Here is a 17604-nt window from a genome sequence, read left to right on the forward strand (position 1 = left end):
GTAGCTGCCCTGAAACAGGCTTAATTTTTTAAATTGAAAAACTGATTTAGAAAAATTAAGTTCTTGTAATTAAGGGGCAGTCCCTCACACTGAAAATAGTGCAACTGGCAGGGAGTTAGACCTGCCACTTAAAATGAGTTATTCTGTTCTGTAAGGATTTTTTTTTTTCTGCTCTTGAAATGGGCAGAGTGAGGCAATCTACAAAAACCATCTTTTTCCCTCTTCCTGACATACACCCTCTAATTTTTTTTGGCAATAAAACTTTACTATCAGTTACTCCAAAGCCTTCAAACTCTTACTCCTTATCCGTGTTTGCACACACAAAAAAGTTTGCTGAGCCCCTTTTATCGTCTTTGTTTGCAGGTCTATAACCTAGAGGTCCCCAGACTCCTACTACTCTTGTCTTGTGTGTCCCCCTCATGCCCAAAGTTGTTTACCGAGACACTAAAAGGAAGGAGTTAACAAGCTTAATCATGAATACAAACTGTTATCCAGTTTTCTTTTTCACACCTTTCATGTTCTGTTTTGTCTTCTTTTCCCCACACTCGCTTCTCAAAGTATTCCACCTGGTGGCAAAATTAGGGAAATAGTTAATGGAAATGGTTCACATATGCATAGATCAAGTACTGTAAGAACCGGTAATACAAGTCCTAATTTATTCCAGTTCCCTTTTTTACAGTAGTGAGAAATGAGAATATATCTGTGTGCCTTAAATAAGTTTCTCAAGTTTGTTTTTTTTGCATTTATAGTGAAGTATATTTGACCTCTGACACTTTATATTGCTATGCACTAAAGATAAATAAAATGTGATACCCTGGCAGTAGGCACAGAGGACCATTCTAACACTGATAAGACAGTACTGTGTATTTAGTACTTCGTTCTATTTCATGAAAATTCTCACTTCTGTGTATGCCAGTTACAGAGAAATTGAAACAGACTGTTGTACTTCCAAGTAAGGTAGGCTTCCAGATATCTTCTGCAATATTTGACTTCTTGTTTTATAGCAAATAAAAACAGTGTTTGTCAGGAGTCATCTGGAAAACGTTCCTCCCATTCAGGAGAAGGAAGCAGTTCATTGAATGGTGGCGTTTCTTCAGTCTTGTATTAAGGGAAAGGAAGGGGATCAATATTAAGAGGAGTTAACTTCTGTGGTTTGACTACAGGTGAAAACTTTGCTATTACTCTGTCATGAGGTGTGAAAGCTCTAGTCCTATATACTTTAACACTGCCGAACTGCTTGATTTTAGAAATGGCAAGCAGGAAGCTGCTTGTCTTTTTATGTTGCCAAGAATACATACCTTAAAATGATAGGTATATTACTAGAAACTGTTGCACACATTTGGGAAGCCCTCTGAACGGTAATGCCCAGTAGCTGAAGGTCCCAACATTCTTCAAGTGTTCAGTAATGTCAGCTGTCCCATTAAATTAATTTTGAACTTTGTTCTCTCGTTTGACCTTCAAACCTAGTGGTAAATACTATCCTGAATATGCTTTTATAGTAAATAAAAGATGAGATTTTTTCAGATTCAAATTTTCTGTTTTTCTAACTGCTGTGTTCTGTGTGTTCACAAGACTGTTAAAATTGTTGAATTTACTTACCATATGCTGTTTCTTACAGGCTTATCACAGGATATAGAAGCATTACACTGTGACAGTATTATTTAAATGTTTCCTTATTTTCTGTAGGTCAATGTCAGAGTAACCACAATGGATGCAGAGTTGGAATTTGCCATCCAGCCCAATACAACAGGCAAGCAGCTCTTTGATCAGGTAACTTGTCTCTGTGTATATATGAGTACAAACACATAAAAGTATTGTGTGTGTTAAGGCATAGTTTGAAAAAGCGAAAGTGTTCCCATATGCTGATTATGTTTTTCTTATGTTATCTAGGCTATGCTCTGAGTTAGTGTGAATTTCCTCATTACTTCTTGTGAAATGTATTGAATTCAAAGACAACTCTGTAAATAGGTTACCAGTGAGGCTTCAGCTGAATCATGTATAGAACTGTTTTGAAATTAATAGTATTTCTCATGTTTAATAATATTATAGTTGCTACTGCAATATAGTTACTAGAATTACATATATTAGAAATTTGAATGTAACAGTAAGTTCATTAATGAAAGCTAACTTTTTTTTTCCCCAGCAATGGAAGCTGTAGATTGTTTTTCACTTCCCAAATGTTAGAACTAAATAATGTTGTCCTATGAACCAGTTTGAAATTTAAGTTAAAAAAAAGGGAAAAAACCCAATAAGGCAAAATAATGACATTAATTTGCTTATAGATTACAGACCTATCAGAACTACACATTCTCACTTGATAGTGTCTCTGTACATCAGAGATTTCTTAAAACAGAATTGTTCTTGCGCTCATGTGATACTAGCCATCAGAATCTTGAAACAATTTTTTGATCTAGGTTGTGAAGTGTTATAGAAAACATTAAGAATAGAAGCTTGTCAGTGTGTTGGTTTGTTTCCCCAATATACCAATAAATATGTTTTGTTTAAAAAATGCAGAAATATCTGAAATTACTCTTCAAAAACAGTTCAACTAGATGAATAGTTATGTCTCGTAGAACTGTTGTTTCTGTCTACTCCACTTTTGATGCTTGAAGTATGTACTGATGAGTACTAAGAGAAAGTAACACATTGCAAGAGTTCTTTAAGAACATTTAAACTTTTAGTTGACCTTTTAGAGTCGATAGAATGTCCAAGTATATAACTTAAAAACAGGAGAATGTTTATTATGTGTAACACTGAACTTTTTCTTTTAGATGAATGAAATTTCATTTGCAATTTTCATTTGAAATGACTGTCTGACTCATATTGTCTGTCCCTTTCTCTAACATCAGTGGTAGTATGTCTTCAGCCTCTACATAGCAATAGACTTCATGATTCTTACAAGAATTCTTGGAAAAAAAAGGAACTGTCTTGCGTTTTGTCTAACCAACATCACCATCAAATAAAAGTATGGTATTCTGTGATGTAGAAGGCTCAAGCTGTTCCTTGTCTTCTGCCAACCTTTGCTATCTTCTGCCATACAGTATCGGGTGGGGTGACATTCTGCTGTTTAAAATCTTGCGTCCAGGTAATCAGGTTCATCCAAATTGGGGCATTGGGAACAAAGATACAGCTCTGAATTTGTTTTCATGCTCTCTTCTTTGTTCCTCAGTTCATTGTGTGGTGTTTGACATCTCACCAGCTCTTACCTATGGAAGTTTAAATTGAAAAAATGTCAGGTCAAGAAAGAACAACCAGCACAGTTGTGTGTGAAGAGAGAAGCATTTTCAGCTTGATCTTAAATTCATGTATGAATTCTACAGAGTAACATCAAGAGCTGAACTGTATTGCAAAACTGTCGTGAAATTTTCAGACAAAAGTTATCCTGTTTCTCTGGAGAAAGAGAATTTAATAGCACTGTTATTGAAAGGATTGGCTTATGCAGAAGTGGTGAACATGACAGCAGACTTGTTGATTATTGATTGCAGAAAATAACCTCTCCATGAATTTAGCTGCTGTTTAGTGCTCCTCTACGTTTTTGGTGAACAATTTGTCCTTTTTTCAGTCAGTGTTCTTTTAAGCTTTTAATTGGTATTTTCTGGAGTTGTTGATTTGTTTCCCATTCCATGTGCATGCATCATCTGCTAGCAGACAAAAATGCAGCATTTAACATCCGTGACTTTCTCTTTTCCATTTGCAAACTCAACAAACTTTTTATTTATTGCACAAACTTTTTTATTATTATTATTACTTGCATTTCAGAAGGTGTTTTAACATATTTATCATTGGTCTTTCTGTCTATCCTGTCAGCAGTCAGAATAGGCAAGAGAGGATCTGTCCTCCTATAGTCAACCAGTTAAGCATCTGTAGCTTTCCTAGGAAAGGAAGAACCCTGTGGTGGGTATGTTTCTACACACTGGTGGTATTACTGGGGTTGTTGTGTTGTGTTAGCACTGGGCTTCAGTAACTCTGGTTTACTGTAGTTGCCATTCAAAAAGAATGGGAGGGTTTTCTCTTTTATTTTGAATTATACCCCGCTGTCCTTTCCAGATGTCTCAGAAACCTTCCTTACAGCCTTTTGGAAGGTGACTGAATGAAATCCTTGTTAGGTTGTCTTCGTGTATATTTTGATTTGCCAAAATGTATATTATTCTGGTGGCTTTTCTTCAGTAAGTTTTTTTTGCCTATTAATAGTCAGGTTGTAGGATGTGATGGTAGATAAATCCGTTTTACAGATGTGATGAAGACTTGCATCTTCAGCTACTTAATGAAATGTTTGAGCGAGAATCAAACTGCTAAGTTTCTCATTCTGTACTTATTGTATCATGCTACTGCAGTGCATAAGTGCATATATTAGCTTGGTACAAAGTTTCAGAAAGTTTTTCTTTTTTCTTTGGCCTGAGAGGCAGTGTAGGCAATGCTTTTTCCTTATTTGTGGAGTCTGAAGTAAAACAGGCTAATATGTAAGCTGTTTTTAGTGTTGATTTGCAAACACGTGTAACTCTGCACTGCTGTATCCAAGTTGTCTGTATATAAATAATAAGCAGAGTGCATCTCAGTGAAGGACCGCAGTTAGTGGGTGAGAGCAAAATGTTTTGACGTGAGCATAAGCACGTCTCCTTATGCCTTATGGGCAGAGCTGTTGAGCATCTGCAGCTTTTGCAGCTCAGAGAGCTGATAAGGTACAGAGGCTCAACTTGGACAGCTGCAAAGTAAAGAGCATTCTCTGTCATCTGATAAAACCAGTAGTTTGATCAGCATTACATAGGAGATCTGTGTCGAAAGAAGCAGCAGGTCTGAAATTTTGGTGTTGGGACACCAAATTTAACCTATGTTACTAGGACCCATAGTTACTATGTTACTAGTAACATACACTTATTCTTAATGTTTATGTTCTGAAGTAAATGATGTAAAGGAAATAACTGTGCTCACTAAAGACATCAGTCAGGTTGGATCTGTGAACATTGTCCACTTTGTGCTTTGGAGCTTGATGGTGAAAGGGTAGAGGAGGAAAAAAGGTGCACAGTTGAATGATTGTTAAGTGATAATGCAAATATGCAAGGCAGCTGAAGTAAGTTTGCACAACTATCTTATGACATTTTCTAATTTTCAAAATCTTAATTTTGCAACCCGATAGTACTACTTTAAAATGGAGGAGGATCTATGTGTAAAATTCTATTTACTTCACATGCAACTGAATGCTTCCATAAAACAGCCTTCAGTAAAGCAGCTGGCCAGCATGGTCCAACCTGAGAACATACGTAAGTACTGCCATATGGGATCTTTTGAAGCCAGAGTTTGCAGTCATTTAATAACCTTTGCTGGACCTTTCTGATTAATTGCTTATTGAATCCATATGTGCTTTTGCTATGCAAGACTTGTAAAATAGTTCCACGGTTTTATTGCACTCTGTAGTAAAAGTGCTGCTTTTTGTTTACTTTGAGCCTGCAATGTCATGATTTCTGTTGATTCTCTTAATTTTTATATTATGAGAAATAATGAATAATCATTCTCTATTTGCCTTCTACATGCCATGCAAGATCTGTATCATATTTTTCCTTTCCTTGTTTCTCTGTCAGTAGCCCTAGTTCTCATCTTAGCTATGCAGAAAATGTTCCAAGTCACTGATCATTCTTTTCAACACTTCTGAAACATTTCCAGTGCTGCAGCATCCTTTTTTTAAGTTGATGTGACCATCAACTTATGTAGTTTTAGAGATTTGGGAATACCATATACATGTATAGTCATGTAACAGCTTTATTGCCTTTTTACTTTACAACTAGAGCTTTGTTCACATAATTTAAATTGTTGTCTTTTATGTACAGTATTTTGTTTTTATTAAATACCATCTTTTATTGAGGCTTGTGTTTTTAGGGTTCATTCACAGGAAGGTTTTCTACAGCAGATTTTGTCACATCAGTTTCATCCTTTTTAGAAGTCCTGTGGGACTTCAGTAGTGCTTACCCTACAAGTCTGTTATGAAAACAGAGGGTTTTTTTCTTTCTTTTTAACTATTGTATCCATAACACAATCTTCCCTCTATTCAAGGACAATTTTGTTTCTTTAGTAGCTTTTGGTGATAAACGTGATCAGAAATCTTATAGGAAAGTCATGTATGGTTTATTAGCTGGATCATCCTTATCCCTTTTATCAGGAACTCTCTTAGAAGGTTGTAAAAATATTTGAAGGAGCCAATTCATCTTTGTACCTCATACTTGTCCACAAATGTTATTCTTAATTGTCAATTTTCCAGTTATCTTCTGTAAGTGGACTTACTTTTCCATAGGTCTGTCTGCAGTTCGCTTCCCAGACGTGCTTTCCAATCTCAGGGTCCTGTTTACTAACTTCTGTTCCTCAGGTGCTGATGGAAGCAGTAAGCTGCATGTTCCACTTGATAGTTTCGAAACACAGTGTTTGCATTTATGTAGAGCTCTGGGGTACCATGAACCTGATGTTTTGCTACTATTTTATCTTTTTTTTTCTTCTTGTAAGGTTTGATTACATTTCAGTTTGAGATTTGTTTATGTAGGTTAATTACCATTTAAAAAATCGTAGTGATTACTGATGATTATGGCTCATTTATCTTTAGGTGGTGAAAACTGTTGGTCTTCGGGAAGTCTGGTTTTTTGGGCTACAGTATGTGGACAGCAAAGGCTACTCAACTTGGCTGAAGCTAAATAAAAAGGTAACAATTCCCTAATATTGAGCCACGTGTACAGTTTGAAATATACTTTACAAGGTTTGCTGCTTTAATGCTGTAGGTGAGATATAGCTGACTTCAAATTTAGTCGAAAAATTGGTTTTCATTTGCTTTAAATGACAAAATACAGTGTTAAATTTGATTAGTTATAAAAGAATATGCAAAGCTGCATCAGTATTTAATTTGAGAAGGAGATAGTTTTCAGTATTTACAGTACCATGGTGATGCATGCATTAGGAAAACTGATTCATATGGTTGTCTTGTTCTCATTTAGCAAAACATAATAGAATAAATGTTTTACAGTTTGGGCATGTGTACCAGAACAATTTGGGCTTCAGGAATTTGTATGTGTATGGATCTTTTAAACAAAGCACGAACAGTAGGCTTCTAAACTTTAGGTATCTAACAGGTAGATTGTAGGATAACTTTTGTTTTGGTTTTTTTTTGGTTTTTTTTTTGGTTTTTTTCCAAACAGCATTGAGCACGTTGTATCTCTTAGCTATTGGGAACCAGATCATTTTACTCTAAGCTGTATTTGTGAATTTGAATGGTCATATCTTTGAAAGACCACATCTCATCTCTTCACAAAAATCACATTTATAAAGCTTATCAATTCTAGAAAAATAACGTGATTAAAGAAATTATGTTTTTTTCCACAGGAGCAAAGCACGTGTATTTAGTTTGATAGTTCAAAGACTTTTAAAAGAATGCCACTTTACACTGACATCGATGAAATGTGCTGTAGTTCTTCCTAAAGAAATGTTGTTAGACCCTAATTTGTTACTTCCTGAAAATCATCCATGGATATAGTTTTTATTTTTTTAACGTCTTTTACAGCTTCTTTTTTTCCAGATCTTTATTATGATAAATACAGCTTTCACACAAGCCTACAAAAAAAATCTGTTAGACAGCCTTTAAGTAGTATTTCAAGATCATCTAGTTTATCCAAATTGGTGTAGTTGATTGTTCCATGTGAACCTTTAGTGAGTTCCACAGTGGGCTTGCTAGGAAGCACTGTGTTTCAGTTTAGAGTAGCTAAAGAGTTCAGTACTACATAATAATATTTAATATACCTTTTAGTGCTCTTTTTATTTTTTTATGTGTTCCTCTCCCTCAGGTAACACAGCAAGATGTACGAAAAGAAAATCCTTTGCAGTTCAAGTTCAGGGCCAAGTTTTTTCCAGAGGATGTATCTGAAGAATTAATTCAGGAAATAACTCAGAGACTTTTCTTCCTGCAAGTCAAAGAATCGATCTTAAATGATGAAATATATTGCCCACCAGAAACTGCAGTTCTTCTGGCTTCTTATGCTGTCCAGTCCAAGTATGCAGATTACAGTAAAGAGATCCATAAACTGGGCTACCTAGCCAGTGACAGACTTCTCCCCCAGCGGTGAGTGAGACTGATTTTGCACCACCTGCTGCATATAAACTTAATTATTGCACATTTTTTAGAAATAAAATATTAAGTGATAACGTGCATTTAATGATGGCTTTCTTAGGAGTTCATGTTTTGCTAGTAAAATTTGGAGATCCTAATTTAGACTTTAAATAACAAGGAAGTGTCACAGACACAGGTTTCTTGAGATGTATTTCCTGTCCTGCCCACAAACACCTGCAGAGATTTAGTTGAACACACTCCCAAAATACTCCAAAATGGGTTAATGTTATTGGAGGCCTGCTTCTACTAAACTAAAATCAAAATACTCCAATATAGAAGCAACTAAGATTCATTTGATACTCTCTCCTTTTGTTCATTTTAATGTTTTTGTACATGTAAACGGTAATTATTTCCTGAAAGTTGTTGTAAAGCGTATTGCAAATAAAATACATTGCAGGAAAATGCTAGCCTGAACAGAAAATTTAGAAACTAAATTGTTGCTGTTGAATATAAACTCTTTTGTATCAATCACTTATCTAATTGGTTAGGGAAAGTAAGCACCAAGATTAGTCCTATTTCTTTATGCAGCTGAAACCATGCTCTTGGTGTGTTTGGCATGAAGCATAAATGTACCAAGTTAGACAGTTTTGTTAGTGTAGATGGATACATAGTGATATATTGTGGGCAAATGTGTAGTTACTAAATATGTAACATAAATCATCAAAGAAATGAGTGACATGGAGTAATTTGAGGTTTCTTTAAGTCATATGCTTTCTAAACTAAAAACTCACTTATTAGCATAACTAAGCTTGAGAATTTTCTAGCAAACCAGTAGGCATTTCAAAGATTGTGGTGAAGTATTGAGAGAAATATTTCTGAAAATGTTTTTTAAAAATGCTGATGAAAAGCTTGGGTTTGGCTGTTTGCTTCCAGCTTATGACAGTGAAGTCTATACCTTTTCCTAGAAAAATACCTTTTGCTATGAAGGCAGGGAGATGTAGAACCAGTAAAACTGTCACTGCTGAGTGTGTTCACAAATCTTGGTTTTTGCTCAGTTATGATGACAGTCTGTGAACACGAGAGTGCTTGGGTGCAATGGAAATTCAAATACTTAAGATTCTTTTCAGTAGACAAATGTTCAGGTGATTTTTTTAATTGTCCTTTAAAATAATTTCTCCAAGAATGCTTGAGATGCTGAGTGCGTGAAATAAAAACATAATAAAGTTATCATATGCATTAGATTTTTTTACCACAGTACTACATTGAAAGTTTTGGTATATAATTGGTAATATAATTCCATATTATGGAAGAGTTGTATTACAAGAGTTATGTCTGCATAACTCTTGTAGACAAATCTCAAATAGCTTTCTGAGGCTGCTTTGCTATTGTTTTGTTTTTTTTTTTTTTTTTTTAATAAAAGAAACCAACACACAAAACCCCCAGAAAGCTCGTCTGCTAACTTGTCTGCTAGTTTGTTACACTCAGGCTTCCATTCTGTTGTAGTTTGAAAGAAAAAGTGTCTTTGCATACCTGGAAATTAATTTGCAGCATTGTTGTGTGAGGATTCTATAGGTCTGCATTTTCAAGTGTTCCAGATGTTACATTTTACAACTTTACTGCTAGCTGAGATATGCCATGGTGTGACTTTTATATTGCAAAGAATACAGAATACCAAGAAAAAACTGACTTTCACACTATTTTAAAAGTGTATTTGTTCAAATACGAAGTTTGTGTCTTGTTTGTGTCAAAAAGATGAACAGTGTATAGGAAGTCATCTTTAAGTTTATTCAATTAAAGCATATGTTATGCTTTGTAACTAAACTTATTTTTGTAGCTTTAAAAGGTTAAATTGTTTGTCAGTGTCATTTAATAACAACAACTTGTATTCACAGGGTGTTAGAACAGCACAAACTGACAAAAGAACAGTGGGAAGAAAGAATACAGAACTGGCATGAAGAGCACAGGGGAATGTTAAGGTAATAATGTAAAAAAATGTTCCCAAGACCTTTTATTATTATTAGGATGTATTTTAGGAGATGGTATATTTGTTTGGAAAACTACTTTCTTTTATTCTGACCAGGGTAGGTGGCTATGAAAAACTTGCATAGAAGCTTCAATAAGGGCTGAATTTCCAGTTAAGGTATTGGTTTACTTACATAATTACTGGTAAGGCTGTCAACTGCCTTTGTCCACAGTTGTCTGCCTCTAAAATACATTTAGGGTTTCCTTAGCTCATGGGGTGGAAAGACAAAGTGCAGTGATTGGACTCTACATGGATACTAGGGTGTAGAGCTCTTAATGAGTATCTGAGTCAAACTACATGTGAACTTCAAAGAGATATTTAATTCATAAGTAAATTTTACACTAACTGGTTATTCTGCAGTTCCCTTATTCATACAATGTACTCGTGATTTGTTGTCTACACTATACCAATTTTTCTTCTTTCATCAGAGAAGATTCTATGATGGAATACCTTAAAATAGCACAAGACTTGGAAATGTATGGAGTCAACTATTTTGAAATAAAGAATAAAAAAGGAACTGAATTGTGGCTGGGAGTTGATGCTTTGGGTCTGAATATTTATGAGCATGATGATAAGTAAGTGCCTAATACTCATTTTCTAGTTCTGTTCTAGGAGATGCTATCTGAGATTATACAACCCCCACCTTACTGTGTGTTCAGTAAGATCTGGCAAAACAGGCTCTCAAAGACCTTCTAATCTATGTAAAAAATAAAAAAAGAGAAATGTTAACTGCCAGAATATTTGAATTTTAAAGAATAAATAGGGATGCAAAAGAAGGGAAAGGAAGAGCAGTTCTGTGGAAACTTAAATTTACATTGCTTAATATGGATTTATGACAACTAGACCATATTTGTACGGTTTCTTTCCATACTTTTCACTCAAAACTTCCCCTTCAGTCAGGATGAAAAGTAGATTTTGAAGCTGAGCAAGATATTTAATGAGAAACGTTTTGTAAGAGCCATGACTAGAATTATAGATGTTAGAGCATGAAAAACTTTGGTATCTAAAAGTGAAACCTTTTGGACATTAAAGAAAATAGGTCAATCTTGTGTCCCGATAAGGAGATCAAATAATCCGTCCTACCCGAAGAGGTATAAAGCTGAAATGTACAAAATTTGAAGAATTTGAAAATAGAACAACAGACTTAATTATTTTCTTTTTTTTTACAAAGTAAAAAGTTGTTAGTAGTATCTGGTGTCAACAGTCCATTCACAGTGATTTGAAGTGAAATGTGATGTGTCAAACTCCAGATAGCAGCTGTCAACTTTTGATGTATATACTCTGTAACAAAATTCTGTAAGCCTTAATTACCATTAGATGGCAATGTAACTCCTGAAGGAAGGAAATACTCAGAAAATGTTCTGATCAGATTGAATGATGAGGCAGTTTTCGGTATTCTTTAGCTCCTGATAGTTAGCAATCAAATACTTAAATATTTTCTCTTGCTTATAATTAAGATAATATGAATTGAAAAATCTTTCTGTGCAGATAGGAGAAAAATATATACAGGTATTGAAGTCAATGCATAACATTGTAACAATTTCTGAATGTGATTTATTTTGCTTAAGATGTGAAGGAAATAAATATAGCTTTAAATTTTGGAAACAAAAGAACACATCTTAAATCTGAGCTAAATTGAAGTACAGCACTGCTGAAAGCTACTTTAATTTCACTATTTAAAATGTCAATTTCTGAAATTTAGGTACTCTCTTTGCTGAAAATAAAATCATCAATAGCTTATAAAGAATCAGTACATGATTGTGATGCTTAGCATCTAGCTGATAGAAGTAGAAGTCACAAATTAAAATTCCTTTTGTTACAGTGCCATGTAGTTTATTCATTATGTAATTAATTTGATGGAATAATATGTTTACAAAAAAAAGTCTACCAAAATATACTTGAACTGTTGTTAATGTTTTAATGTAAACATAATGTTGTAAATGTAACATTCTAAACATAACTAAGTGTAATAGTGAAAATGATATGGGAATAAACCTTATTGGATATATATATATATAAAGTACACAGCCTTGCTGCTTCTAATGAGAGCTTCTTCTCTTTGAAGGCTGACACCCAAGATTGGTTTTCCTTGGAGCGAAATAAGAAACATCTCTTTTAACGACAAAAAATTTGTCATAAAGCCAATTGACAAAAAGGCCCCTGTAAGTAGTGTGTAGAATAGTATCTCTTTGTATATGGATACAAAGCCTGCAGGGATTTGGTCTGGCATTATGGCATGAGTAAATATTTTGTGACAATTATTATTCTTACTGGTGGAATAGTCAGTAATCACAAGGAAATTTTGATTTTGAAATATAGTATGTTTATTTTCTGTCTTTTCTGGTTGATACTGTGGTATGTTTATTTTCTCTCTTTTCTGGTTGGTACTCTTAAGTTTTTGGTCTTTTGTTAAGTCAACTTACACTTCATAATGTGTTGAAAAGACACAGTGTAAGATGCTAAATTCTATGCCCCCCTCCCTCCTTTGTTTTTCTTTTTTTTGTGTGTGTGTTACAGCAGCACGTTTCAGGAGACTCTAGGTCAAATCTCTTCAGAATAGAATAGAGAATAGTTTAATGTTTTTAGAATTTTAAATAAATTATATAAACCAGCTAATTTCTACTTAGAGTATTCCAGATGTAATGTTGAATTTATCTTACAAGTAACTAGATTTATAGATTTTGCTTGCTCAAAATGTCAAAATACTAGTTTTCACTTAACCAGTGCAAGCATGCAGTAATGCATGTATTTATTTAGATTAATGGATATACTGGAATTATTTTTGCTAGGATTTTGTTTTTTATGCACCTCGTCTGAGAATTAACAAGCGAATTTTGGCACTTTGTATGGGAAATCATGAATTGTACATGAGGAGGAGGAAACCTGATACAATTGAAGTGCAACAGATGAAGGCCCAAGCTAGAGAAGAGAAACATCAGAAACAATTGGAAAGGTAATTAACAAACTTCTATGAAACAGACAAAATCCTCCTACCCTTTTAAGGAGTTACAGAAGTATCAGGCATCTTAGAATTCTAGAAAAGAGAGAACTGCTTTTCTTTATTGCTATTTAAGCAGATTTGTGGATTGGCATGGCTCACCTATCCTGATAGAAAACCGTATCTTTTTTTAACTTTCAGCACAGTAACAGTAGCTGTACAGTTGTTTCTCATTATGTTTTTTGTGAAACAGTGTTACGTCTCTTTTGCTTGATCCTTAGGGACTTTTATACTCTGCAGGTGAGCCTTTAAAGCAAGTTCAGTGAAGAATGGCATGGCTTACCTTTTGTGTATTTAAAAAATACTGTTGCCATTTCTAGCCAGATTAAACAACATACCTAAAATGCAGATATAATTGTGGATTTATGTGCTTGAACCGTAACCAAAGTTGCTGGTCAGTTCTGTTCGTAAATTGTTTTTCTGTATGGTATTTTGAAACTGAATTTGAAACATTTAAAGTCATATGCTTCTCTTCCAGCTGAGTAAACTGCAAAGTAGGCTACCAGCGTCCGAAGAGTAGAATTTAATATCCTTGAGAGCAAAAAACCCTTTTTACTATTTTTTTCAGGGCACAATTAGAAAATGAGAAGAAGAAAAGGGAGATAGCAGAAAAGGAGAAGGAAAGAATAGAACGTGAAAAGGAAGAACTAATGGAACGTTTAAGACAAATTGAGGAACAAACAATGAAAGCTCAGAAAGGTGAGCTCTTGGTGGTCATGGATTTCTTAAATCTAATGACGATGTTTAGTTTAGTTGGGTAGCTCAGTTCCACAATTCTTTGTCTGTTGGAGGGTTGTTATTTTATGGGTTTTTTTAAAAGTTTATTTTTCTAATAATAGCAATATTTGATGTAAAAAATATTCTTTTTTAGTGTTCAGATGATGGTGTGCACGCGTTTGTGTGTATCTTTTTAACTTAAAATCAATTTCTAATATAACAAAAATTCCAGTTTAGTAAAAAGGAAATTAATGCATACACACTTCAGCTCAGGATTATGTAAGGCTTAAAGTGCTGAAAACCTAAAGTTGGAGGGAGCAGGGAAATTAGAGACGAAGATTCAAAGTACTTCCTCTGGGGTTTTGTTGAATTTAGCTTCTAACTTGGAAATTCCTTTTTCCTTCATTTTTCTATTCCCTTTTAAGATCTGAGAAATTGAAAATTAAAATCTTGTCAGACTTTAGTGACAAAACACGTTTCACCAGTGACAATTTTTGTGTTTAATCACCCTGTAGAGTCCCTGCCTGCATGACTTCCGAGTCCCTCCTCTCCATGTTGTTTTGGGTTTTTTTGCTTCAGGTTTGGCTCACATTCGTAAAAGTTTTGTTGCTCCTTTCTTTTCCTAACTGTTGGCTTCAGGCACGATAGAGAGAATCACTGACTAAATCTATACAAATAAGTTACATATGCCTGCCACTACTCTCCAGCTCTTCCACTGCATTTTTCAGTCTTTCAGTGCAACATAGGTTAGACACATCCAGACAGGTAACACACTAACTGTGCCCTGGAATTGTTTTAAGGGAGAGCTGTTTGGCCCAGGACAAGAGTGTCAGGGTGATTCTGGAGGTTTGGCAGTATACATTTTCTCATAACTTTTGTAAGTGATATAGCCTAATTTCTGATGCAATACATAATGTTCACGTATTGCTGGTCTTTTTGACCTTCTATTCACATATGGAAAAGTCTTTATATGAATGGTGTCTGTTCTGTAGTTAACATGGTAGTTTAGTGTTCTCCATCTTCATGGAAAGGTTTGTTTGAGCAGTGTTTTCAAATAGTAACAGGTTTTATTTAATTTTCTAAGTACTGCATTTGTAGAACCCCACATACTTGTGATGCTGTTCATTTTAATTTTATAACTGAAGTAGTAGGAAGACTGGGAAAACAACGGACGAATAATGGTTACATGAGACCTACTTAAAACTACAGGTGCAAAGATGAAGCATGTGTCAGCATACCTGGGAAGATGCTTTTCTAGTATTAAACCATATGGTGAAGGGCAAATGGATTGTTCCAAAAAACGAGTCATTGTTACGGTTTTCTGGTGAAGGAGTCTATGGCAGCTATGGCTAGCCAAAAACATAGTGGAAAATTTATCATTAAAATCAGCAAAGAGCTTTAGAAAGACTTTTTTTGTAGTCACTTAATTTTTCACATCAGAGTAGGAGCGTAATTTGTCTGTTTAAGTCTTACGTTGCAGTACTTATAGATTATTACTTCCTCCTATTTCACGAATGGTTCTGCCCTTTAGATTTCAATACTTTGCTAACCAGGCAGCTACACGACTATTACCCTTCCCTTGATTTAAAACTGTCGTCCTCTTTTGTATAGAGAATTTTTCTGACCCTTGCAATTGGTCTTGGGTCATTTTGCTGAAGGCACATGCCTAAATATTCAGCTGCAATTAAGGAATCTGTCAGGCAATTCAATACAGTAGAAGAGTTTTTTATTTTTGTTACTACAAGAGAGTGTGATTTAATGTACATAAAATCTCCTCACTAGTAAGAGTGAGGGTGTATGTTCATGTATATGTACATATATTTTGGTGTTTAGTTTTATCAGTGAGGTGACAATTTTCTGAAACACTGGGCTGTCAAAAATGTCGGGTGAGATGAAGTATATATCCAAAATATGATGGGGGGGCGGGAATCAGACATGTAACAAAGCTCCAGGTAATGTGCTCAACAGCTTTTCTTAGCTTGAGGCAGCTTTGTAAATCTTTGTTAGTGTTGTAGGTTACTTTATTTTGAGCGTGTTACAGCTGTTATCTGTGTTACATATGAGGAAGAGCTTGGTAGTGATACTTTGTCTGCAAACTTTCCTCTTGACAGAGCTAGAGGAACAGACTAGAAGAGCTCTAGAACTGGATCAAGAACGAAAGCGTGCAAAAGAGGAGGCAGAGCGCCTGGAAAAAGAGCGTCGAGCAGCTGAAGTAGCTAAAGCTGCTCTAGCCAAGCAGGCAGCTGATCAAATGAAGAACCAAGAGCAGCTAGTAAGAGACTTTAAACCTATTTTTAAAAAAAAAATCGGAAAAGGTAGTTGAAAATTTAGCTTTTATTCTTGCTTATGTCAAATGAAGAAGTGCATTGAAACAGGTATGTGAGATAACATTACAGATTGTTGTTGGCAACTGCTTTAGAAAACTGCATTAGATTTGCCACTACTTTGCAAGACAAAAATAAAACTCTGGAGCTGCAGGAAATTAAATGAAGAAGACCTTTCAGACTGACAGCACTCGTTACATTCTCTTTCTAATAGTGTCAGGCTTATCCAGCTGAGAACAAGAGTAGTTCCTTCTGCAGTCCACTGGGAAGCCTGTTCTCTAAGACAGGTCTGTTCTGAAGCTTGGTGGTGGTGGAGAGTTGGTGACACTGTGTTTTGTTGTGGTTGGGGTGTTTTTTGTTGTTGTTTTTTCTGTCCCATTTCCAGCATTTGCAGAATATTCTCACATTCTTTGCTAGACTACTTGTAATTTGTGCATAATAATCGAGAAAGTCATGCAAATAGTAGAAGAAATGATTTCTCAACTATAAACCAGCTTTTTGTCTTCTGCAAATTTAGCACACAATTCTGAAGGGAAGATTTAGTTTAGTAGTACTGAGATTACGATCCAGAATCATAATCTTAATGGTGGGACCATAAAGTTGTATTAGACTGAAACAGCCTGAAATGCTAATTTGTAATTGCAACCTGGTGTTTCCTGGAAAGCTTTGGAAGTGCAGAAGATAAATATTTTTTTCTCGACTTATTTCCATCAGGCAAGAGTACTCTGATTCATTCCCTCTCTCATGTATGCCTAAAATTTCTATTTTTAGCAGAGAAGTGATGGATGGTAACTAACTCTCTTCAAACCAGATCACAGCAAAGGCTCTGCTTTCTTCCTCTGCAAAGCCAAAATGATACCAAGTGTAAACTTCTACTTTGTTTTTTTTGTTTCTTTCAGGCAGCAGAAATTGCTGAATTCACAGCCAAGATTGCACTTCTGGAGGAGGCCAAGAAAAAGAAAGAAGAGGAAGCTTCAGAATGGCAGCACAAAGTAATGAGCCCATGCTGTGTGAAGTCAGAACTTCAAAGAAGCTAAGGGAGATGAGTGTGGAAATCCCACTGGAAGTTCATGTGGTTGAATCTCTCTCTTTCCCTTAGGCTTCAGAGAAGTCTTTCTTAAAGGTTTTTGTTCTCCAGTCTACTGAAGACAGCCTATGCTTCTATTTAACTTGATATTGCATAGTTGTGAAGGGAGGGGGAATTCCCATCACAAAGGCATGGTCAAAGATCAGAAATGGTTTTCTTTCGTATGGTGATGAAATAGATTGGAGCTTTGTATTAGAGAAGAAAACACCTCAGGAGGAAGGTGTATAAAATCATGAGTTGTGGTGAAAGGACGAACCAAAACAATAACAATGGCACGTGAAATGCAATTGGAAAATAATTTAAAGTAAAATTGTATTTCTTCACAAAATCTGCAGTTAGTTATGGAATGGGAATACTTACTGTGTGCACAGGTTCAAA

At 35.1% G+C, this 17604-nt stretch overlaps 1 protein-coding gene across 4 annotated transcripts in view; it reads left to right on the plus strand.

Annotated features, from left to right (window-relative positions):
* Positions 1-17604, plus strand: part of LOC113986989 (radixin) — a 44808-nt gene that overhangs the window by 15408 nt on the left and 11796 nt on the right. For 2 of the 4 annotated variants that reach the window (XM_027719203.2, XM_039384307.1), the window contains exons 3-12: positions 1687-1770; positions 6587-6682; positions 7815-8089; positions 9970-10053; positions 10529-10675; positions 12166-12262; positions 12890-13053; positions 13667-13797; positions 15927-16087; positions 17039-17131. In XM_027719203.2, the coding sequence (XP_027575004.1) occupies positions 1687-1770; positions 6587-6682; positions 7815-8089; positions 9970-10053; positions 10529-10675; positions 12166-12262; positions 12890-13053; positions 13667-13797; positions 15927-16087; positions 17039-17131 (1332 nt within the window). The other 2 variants (XM_039384308.1, XM_027719207.2) reach the window with 2 other exon arrangements.

Source organism: Pipra filicauda, unplaced genomic scaffold, assembly GCF_003945595.2.
Source record: "Pipra filicauda isolate LSUMZ 115617 unplaced genomic scaffold, ASM394559v2 scaffold346_size766342_pilon, whole genome shotgun sequence".
NCBI lineage: Eukaryota > Metazoa > Chordata > Aves > Passeriformes > Pipridae > Pipra > Pipra filicauda.